At 49.4% G+C, this 9,510-nt stretch overlaps 1 protein-coding gene across 1 annotated transcript in view; it reads left to right on the forward strand.

The window, feature by feature from the left end:
- Nucleotides 1-5,995: 5,995 nt before the first annotated feature.
- The window catches only part of LOC306956544 (keratin, type II cytoskeletal 80-like), a gene marked incomplete at both ends in the record, with an annotated part of 9,431 nt that continues 5,916 nt past the window's right edge, over nucleotides 5,996-9,510 (forward strand). The window contains 2 exons of the mRNA XM_079547825.1: nucleotides 5,996-6,310; nucleotides 8,518-8,585. Coding sequence (XP_079403951.1) covers nucleotides 5,996-6,310; nucleotides 8,518-8,585 — 383 coding nt within the window. The remainder of the gene's footprint in view (nucleotides 6,311-8,517; nucleotides 8,586-9,510) is intronic.

Genomic DNA, 9,510 nt, shown 5'->3' on the forward strand with positions numbered 1-9,510 from the left:
GCTTCCTGCTGGGCTTAGCACCAGCCCAGTCCTGACAAATGCAAACACGTGCAGACACACGGGGCTGCTGCACGTGCATCCTAAAGAATGTGTCCTCCTGAAGATGAGGCCGTGCTCACTTGGGTCTGTGCAGCACGCATGAGGATAGCGGGCAGCCCCTGACAGCATGATGAAGGGCTAAGAGGAAAGCCCAAGAGGTAACCCAGCACCAAAGCCATGCCTGCAGCAACTGCCCCTTGCAGCAATGCAGCACTGAGCTGCAGCTGAGCATGCTGTGCTGTGCAGCTCTCGTGCAGCGCAGGGTTGCATCATGCAAGGAGTGTGCAGCAGGACAAAGCGCCTCGAGGAAAGTTGCAGTGAGGCTGAACACCTGCTGTGCATTGCTTCCAGAAAGGTGTTGGTGGCATGAGGTGGGAAGTGAGAGACTGAGTTTGGCTGGTAAAAAGCAAAAAGGGGCCTTTTTCCTGAGGGATTGGGCACGGGGCCTCTGCCAAAGCACAAAGTAGCTGCAAGTGAGGGGGCAAAGAGGCAGTGGGGAGGGAATATAAGCAGCTCCCACTGTGATCTTTTGGGGACCTGACAGCTGAGTGGCCCCTCACTGTGCTAACAGCCATGACACCGTCCTCTTCTTCTGCCATGCTCTGATCCCAGCTTGAGGCTCCCACCTGAGAACACAAGGAGCAAGAGCCACAGCCCTTGCATAGAGACAAGGCATCCCCAAAGCCATCCTGCCTCAGTGCCATCGGGTTATTTTGGCTTGCTTTGAATTTCTCAGCTCACTTCTGCAATGCTGATTTTAAGGGAGAAGCTGCAGCAGGCTGAGATTGTTCTGATCACAGCCACTGATCCCCATTTTTGGGCAAAACAGCAGATTTCTGCAATTCCCAGTGCAGATGCCCACCTACCAGCTATTACCCTGATGCCTTAGGTGCTTTCTGTCTCCCAATAAAGACCTCTGTGTATTTTAGCCTCAGAACCTAAATGCTGCAAAACAGGTACAGGGCCTCGTAAATATCCTCACAACCTCATTACCTGCTGAAGGCTCGCAGTACCAACCGAAACACAATACATCATCATTCATGCTGCGAACCATGTGAGAATGACACACAATGCAAAAACAAAATGCCTAATTAAAAGTGACACAAGAGCACAGAGCCAGATCGTAATCAGAATGGTGGATGCTGGGTGCTGCTTAAAAGGAACAAACTCACTTGCCCAAGTGTGGATTGAGAAACACTAAGCAGTAAATCCTTGCACTGTGTGTCTCATTCACATTCTTTTTACAAGCAGGGACAAAGAAAAGAGAAACCATTTGGCAAATAACAGGACGGGGTAACATAGAGCCAGGCAACCTTCTGGCTCCCAGCGCAGCTTATGAGTGGGCTGAAAGACACTGGGACAAGGCTGGGTGCACAGCCAAGGAGACAAGCAGGTTCACAGACTTCACCTGATAGCAAAAGCAGCGGTTTCTAAGATTAAACCAAACCCCTTTATGCTGGAAATGATAGGATGCAGCTGCTTGGGGGAAAGCCCCGGGCACAGACACTATCACCCAACCGCTGTGGGAAGGGAAGAGGCTGCAGCACTGGAGCAGAAATGAATGATGTCACCACCTCTTAATTAGTCCGTTTTTTTTTTTTTTTTTTTTTTTTTTTTTTTTTTTCTCTCTCAATACCTGAAATTTCCTGGAAGCTACGTGAGCAGCAGATGGGCTGGAAACCTTCCTGAGCGCAAAGCAAACTGGGGCACGTCCCATCCTGCCTTCCAAACCCTTCTGTAAATTCTTTGCAGGTGACGTCTCTTCTGGGGGAAGCGATTTAGATGGCATCAAGAGCTTCTGCTCCTGCAATGAAGTCAGAAATCAGAGAGGAGATGAAAGGGGCAGCGGGCTGGAAGGAAGAAGGGGATGTGGACAGCTCTGGGCAGGCACAGAAAGGAGTGAAAAGAGATGGTGAGAATGGAAATGTAACACTGGACAGGTGGATAGAGGGGGAAGGAAAGGAGCTGGGTAAGGCTGAAGAGTAGCTCCAGCCACTACCAAGCCCCATTATGGGGTGTAATTCTCTCCCCAGCCTCAGCGCCTCATCCCAATGTGTGTGACACAGACGCAGCACTTCTCCTCAGTTTCATCTCCCAGGGAGATCAAAAACCCCCACCACCGAACCAGCTTCACTGTTGGCCTGCAGTCCCACATCCAGAGCCTCCTGCAGTCCCACATGTACCCCCAGTGCCTCCTGCAGCCCAACATCTACCTCCAGAGCCTGCTGCAGCCCCACATTTAACCTAAGAGCCTGCTGCAGCCCCACATCTACCTCGAGAGTCTATTGCAGCCTCCAAGCAGCTCAGATGGGACCCAGCAGCCAAATGTAACACAGGCAATTAGGGTCTCTCTTCTTTTTCTTCATTTGCTTTTTTTTTTTTTTTTTTTTTTTTCTCTATCTTGGTGGACCAACCCCAGCTCTGCAACCAGGAACTGCAGCTCCTCTGCCCCATGGCCGCAGTATCAGCCATTCCCCTGCAATGTGTCACTGGGCTGAACACACACAGCTCCCACTGCAGACGCTCCTCGCGTGCCTGGCGTGGCCCAAACGCGTCCTGCTGACCCACTCATTACCTCCTCAGCCCCAAAGCCCTGTCCCTGCCTTGCTTAACCCTAATCACTCTGATTCCTCAAGGCAAGCGCTGATTCGCTGCTTAATCTTCATACATTAGCCATGCTTAATGAACAGCAATTACTTAGGGAGCTTTGATAAATGAATTATTCTTCTGTGCATATACTTATTGAGCCAGTAACCCTACAAGGTGCTTTTCCAAGCAGCTGGGATAAATCTCCATGCACCAAGGGAACTCCAGGTTTGTCTGCACAGAGGTTTAAGCATCCCCAAGTGACTCTTCTGTGGTTTAAGTCACCCCATTCCACTCCCAAACCTCAACCTACCAAACAACCACATTGCAAACTCCAGGAATTCATTGCCTTGCTCTAGATGTCCCCACAACGGGAGATCCTCAGACTGCTCAGCATCTTTGAATGGTGACTCCTGAGTGCCAATGGATCAGGAGATGAGCGGGACCAGGAATACTACCATGGGAGCAGGAGGACACAGCAGTTTGCCTGGAGGTGGCCGAAACTTTCATCACATCCTCCAGAGCTTTCTCCACTCTCCTCTCTTCTCCCACCCTTTTTCAGCTTGTTTTGCCATGCAGACAAGAAGGCTGGCGCCTAATCTCAAAGCTAGATTTTGGAGAGCAAGCCCGCTCCAAACTGAACCAAATACCTGGCCAAGGAGGAGCATCAAGAACATCAGCAGGAAGGGGAGAAACAGCCTGACTCAGCACTGCCTCTCCCATAGGGCAGGGAGGACAGCAAGGGGGAGAAACATGCAGCAAGGCTTCGGCTGCCACCATGCAAAGCATATCTCCATTCTCCATCCTTGGAAGGACAACAGAGGGTAGCAGGTTTCTGCATTAAGAGCACCCAAAATACCAAAAAGCAAGCAGCAGCATCTGAGAATCGGGACAGGCTGCTGAGCATTGCCTTCATTAGACTGAAATTAAGGCTCCCTGGGACCCAGCACTGCCTCCCCATAAAGGTGCAAGCTTGGGTCTCCATCTCACTCCACTGCCTAATGGGTGGGACAACAGGAGCTTGGCACCTAGAAAAGAGAGGTCAGAAAGCAAACATTTGCTGTAGAAGGTTATGGCAAACTCTACCCATCCTTCTGGAAGGAGGCAGAGCTTTAATGCTCATTTCAGAATGGAGAGGCCCCATTGCTGCCACTGGAAGATAGCTTTCCACCTCACCTTTTCCAAGCAGTAAAGTCAGCTTTAATCCTAAACCATCTTCCTTCAGCATCCTTCAGCACTTGAGCAACACCTGACAGAGGGGATAAGGGATACAGTACGTAACCCTATGCAGAAAGCAGGACTCAGAGGGCACTAAACAATGTATTACAGTTAAATCTGGTCACAGTGTTTTGTTTGTATTTCTAACCCTTCCATTCTGCACTGGGTGAAGCCATTTCAGCCAAAGTAGATACACTCTTAGGCTGGATCCGGATTTACAAATGTCATTTCAAGGAAAAGATAATGGGGGAAAGAAAGAATTGATACATGGAGCAGAAAGCAGTAGGAACTGATGCTCAGGGAGATGTGGCTGCTGATGCAATGAGCAGCAGTGCTTTCCCTGCAGCAGTCCTTCCCGGGATATTGCAAAACAGAAGCATGCTAGCATCCAGCCCAGCTCCTAGCCGCTATTAGATGGAACCAGCAATGGAACTATCTCCTTCCCTTGGAGTGATCATTCCTAGGAGCCATCACAATGGTGCTCAGTAGCAGATGAAGCAAAGAACCTGCCAGGTGACCCTGTGGCCTGATGCTAATCAGGAACATCGATGTGCCTGCAACCGCAAAGCCACAAGCAGTCTGTGATGAGGCAGATATCTCACCTCACCTTGCAAGAGCCACGAGCTTTGTCACCTCCCAGCCATAAACATCCTTCTAATCCTTAAAATCCTCAAGATTAAGCTGGGAAGTTTTGACAAGGATCCACCAAGTGAGGGACTCGATATTCAAATGGATCACCCAAGGAAGCGTCAGACGGACGCGCCGCTGGGCAGAGGACGCTGTCCTTGGCCAAACACCAAAACTGTGCTTGAAGAAAGGTTAAATCCTACTGGAATGGGTCAGCTTCTTTATGAAGTCTTCTACAAGACCGAAACTACACCCCCATCAGACACAGTTCTTGTTGGAGCAAGTCTGCGACAGACCCAAGCTTTCTCCCACTTCACTCGGTGGGGAAATTCCCAGCTCACCTTCCAACCAGCCTGTAAAGCAGCAGCTTTCCCACAGAATGGAAATTCCACCTTTCGGCCAGAGAAGACCATCCCCTTTTCTGAAAGCATCGCAATGTTAATAAAGCAAAGGAAGCAGAAGTAGGTGTTCTGTCCTCGTTTTTCACACGAGAAACTGCGTTAAAGCTGAAAAACACTTCCAACACTTTCAAGAGAGCAGTGTCCAATGCTGGTTTATTCCTAGGTCCAAACAAGTAGTTCAGGGCGTGCCACCTTGGCAGGCTAGAATTTATTAAAAGAGAGTGGTTTTTGGTGTCTCCAGAGTTTGCTTTTAAAGGGCTTTTGGGACACGCAGGTGTCAGAGAGGAATGGACACTTCTGGGATCCAATTTGGCATCTATTTTGAACGCCTACATTTCTGTTGGACTAAATAACCTCAACTCACAACTCACTAAGGGGTCCCAAAAGCAGACCCACCGTATGCAAACACTCAGAGCATCAGGAGTTTCTCTGCGGTCAACCACCAACACCTCTAACCCAACGAGCTCAAAAAGCATTCTCCAAACACCCACCTTAGCAAACTCAGAGCCTTCCTTTATGATTTCCTCAGCTCTTTCATTCTATTAGCAAAAAAAAAAAAAAAAAAGCCACAATTCCTTTGGCTGGAAACCCAAGAGGGCTGAGCCCAGGCTCCATGACCCAGGTGCATGCTTGCAGCCCTACTCAGCACTGCACTCCCTGCCTGCTACAGCCCAGCTCCTTTGCTTGCTTTCTTCACCATTTAAGGACGAGGAAAGCAGCTGCTCAGGGCCCAGCGAATTACCTGGGAGTGATTTGTTTTTGCTGTGAATGCCTATGCCTTCACCACACAAACAAGCTCCTGAAGAAAGGAGGGTACAGAGAGAGAGGGAAGAAGAAAAAAAAAAAAAAAAAAGAAGCCAACAGGTTGATCTGGATTACATCAACGGTTACACCCTCCTCCGTTTAATGAACATAGGAGAACAGGTGCTTGTAATTTATTAGCCAACCCACGAGCTGAGGAGACAGGAATTAGCTGCCCAAGCTGCTCAGCGTGCCACTGCTCTCCTTCCCTTTGAGGCAGTAACAGCAAGAAAACTTCACCTCTTTTTTTTTTTTTCTTTTTTTTTTTTTTCTTTCTCTACCTCCTTTCTCCTCCCCTTCAGCTGCAGAGCCAGGAGCTGAGCATGACTAACCCCTGCAAAGCCTTCAGCAGTGGCTCCCTCTGCTCCTGGGAGGCATCAGGGGGAATGAGCCAAGGCAGAGCAGGCAGCACGTCCCCGGAGAGCCTGGGCCGCTGCAGTCCCAGCAGTGTGAGCAGCCCCAGCTGTGGGGCCCTTCATGGAGATGGTGGGTACCAGAGTTCCTCTTACCTCTCCATTGATGGCAGGCTCCTGCCTCCCGTGCATCTTGACATCGACACCGACTTTCATGCTGTGCGGGAGCAGGAGAAGGAGGACATCAAGCTGCTCAACAACCAGTTTGTGACCCTGATTGAGAAGGTAAGGGGAGCTGCTGTGGGGATGGGGATGCTGGTGGTGGGGAAGTAGATGCAGACACTGCCATGAGGCTCACGAAGGCCTCCAGTGAACCACTGCCAGGCTCCGAATGTGAGACTAATTAGCCAATTAGATATTTCTTCAGTGCTATCTCTTAGCACAAGGGCTACCATCACCTCTAGGTGAAGTTGGGCCACGGCTGTGGTCAGCAGCTCATTCCTCTCCTGTGCTGTGCTGGTCAGCACAGCAGCGACAGGGACCTTCCTGCCTGGGCAGCAGGGACATGGATGGAGCAGGCCTTGGTCATGCAATGGACTTATGGCCATGGGCAGTAATGCTGACTACAGTGGCTGCTCAAATTCCTCCCTGGCTGCAGAGAGACAGCTGGAAATTCATCTTTGTAGCTCCGTGGTGGGCAAGGGATACCCCCCACCCACTTCCCTCCTCTGCGGTTTGCACTACGAGGGGTTGCACGCTCAGCCAAGAAAGTGTCGCTTTCATCTCTTAAAAGAGCCATGAGAAGGCAGAAGATTTTTCTCAAAGGAAAACAACTCATCCAGCAAAGGCAGGTTTCTGCAAAGCCCTGGTGCTCTGTAAACAGATGGTAATCTCCTAGGATTGCTTCACTGCAGTCTACAATACCGGCACTCAATGCCAAGCTACTACAGCTTGGGATTTTATTTTATTTTTTTTCAGTACTATTATCTTTAAGTCAATCTCTAAAAGGACCTGACCTCATGCTGGAAAGGAGGGAGTGGGGATCCACCTCTCCCAGTATCTATCCCAACGAAGAGCTGTGCACCCACCACATCTCCATGTGCCAACAGTGTACAGCGGTGCCAGGGGCTGACCCTGCAAGGAGGAACATAGCAGCCTTTGTAGCTCTGCTTTCCTAAGCGCTGATCTTGGCCTGGATTTGGAGAACAAGTGGTTTGGAAATCACCTGGAGAGTGATGCGTTGCATGTGCTACAGCCCTGGTCCTTCAACCACTCAGAACACGAGGCTGAGGGGTGTGTGTGTGTGTGTGTACTGAGCCCTGCTCAGAAACCAGACCTTGGGTGAGAGGATGGGGGCAGGGGAGATGAGAGAAGCCCACACAGTAACAGAATGTACGTGAGCCTGACCACAGGCACCAGCCTGTTCCACACAGATGGAGATGGAAGAAGTGACAGCCTCTAGATTTCCTGATAAACCCAACCTGGTGACCTGCTGATAAGTGTGCATTACAGGACCTGATGGACAGAAGATACAAATAAGCCTCCTTAGTTAAGTGGCTTTGACTTCAGCACCTGCAGCTTCTGCAGTTAGCTTTGAAGGCTGCAGCTTCAAGTGGTACATAAGTGGGAAATTTCAGCCACCTGCCTCAGGCTTTCATTCCAGAAGAAAGTTAATGACACTTCCTCGTCGCAGAGAATTTGTCTTTTTAATCAGGAATTCAGATGGTCTGAAGCCTGAGCTGCTAATTCCTCGGATAATTGACAACAATAACTGCAGGAGTTTGCTGTTGAAGGGTTTCCAGCAGGCTGTTCCAGATCTGCTAGTATTGTCTTTTCATCTGATCCAGGTATGTGCAAGTGGGAGACAGTCAACAGCCAAGTGATGGAATCCCTGCCTGAAGCTCTGCCTTCACCCTGAGCAGCTCAGATGCAGAGGTTTGCAAGGTCCAAGCTTTGGTCACTTCTGTGTTTGTTCTTCCAGGAAATGAGGCTCGATTTGAGCGATTCTTCTGCTACAAAGCTCACATTTCATGACTTTACAAAGGATTTCTGCTGAAGCGGGATGCCACGCAAGATGACAGGATGAAAGCAGTTCAGCCTGGTGGGTGGGTATGGTTTGGGAAGAGGGAAAAAACTAAAGATTTAGGTAGAGAAAAAAGAGCAACAAACCATCAGGAGCGAAGTCAGGAACCAAGACTTCATCTGAGGGTCAGGGAGAGACTTGGAACAGCAGCCAATGCAAACATTGACTATTCTAGCAGCAAATGGGAAAGCTGCCATAAAATGAGAGGCTGTTCTCTACATCCAACCCCACAGTTTGATCCCAGCCCCACTGACCACAGTCCCGCTGTGCAATCCTGAAGATGCCTCAGATGGAGAGAACAAATGGCCCAATTGGTTACTGGTAGCCCCAGTGGCCACTTCCTCATGCCACTGAGCTGCCTGGCCTCACGCGTGCGCACACACACAGCATGATGCTGTTTTTGTGCCAGGACAAAGCAGCCAGTCACCAAACTTCCAACTTGATGTCTATGGACACGTGTTATGCTGTAAGGAAGGAGTAGGTCTCCAACAGCAAGACTTAGAAGACCTTAACACACACACACACTCAACTATAAGCATCCGAGCACTGCTGCTTTGCTTGGCTGCCCTCTGCTCAGATGAGAAGCTGGGAATCCCCTCCATATTTGTGCAGTGCTCAGACCTGAGCAATCTGTCTCACCGATTCACTGCTGTTCTCCTGGCCAAAACTGAAGTCCAAGGAGGAGATCGAGGCCTGATAGCCCTTGTACCCCATTTCTCACTACACAGTGTACTGGTGATGCTGCATCTTCCGCATAGCACAGATGAACTCATATCAGCATTGAATCATCTCCAGGACAGAGTTAAGGCAATTGACAGCTTGGAGCTCGCAGCCAAAATGTGTCGGAGGGAGTTTGGTTTCCCTCACAGAGCAATGAGGAGAGGTGATGATTAAATAATTAATTAACATTAGTCAAGAGCTTTGAATGTGAAAACTGTTGAACGCTCAGCATGATTCTTCAGAATGGAGAGCATCAGGAAAGAAGGGTGTCAGATTTGGATAGTGGGTGGATGAGAATGCAATGTATCCTCTCTTAGCAGATAGGCACTCCGAGACCTCACACAGAGCCTCATTATTCCAGTTATTCTGTAGAGCTCCCATAGTTCTCATCTACACTGCTTTGCAATACAAACCAAGACTGTGATTCATTGCTCAGGCTTCACCATGGTGCAATCCTACAGATTAGAGGGGAGTGATTTGTGCCACTCTGAGGCAGTAAATCAGAATTCATTTCACCCCAGACATCTGGGCATGAGCCATAGTGGATTTTCAGCCTTTATCTCAGTATGTTTGGAGGCAAAGGGGACCAGTGTAGATCAGCTTTTATTTTTTTCAGTGACTTAACAAGAGATGCTTCTTCATTTTCACATGAATGTGATCTGTTAAGAAATTAAGCAGGCAG

Source organism: Tetrao urogallus (assembly GCF_951394365.1).
Source record: "Tetrao urogallus genome assembly, chromosome: 31".
In the NCBI taxonomy this organism is placed as follows: Eukaryota; Metazoa; Chordata; class Aves; order Galliformes; family Phasianidae; genus Tetrao; species Tetrao urogallus.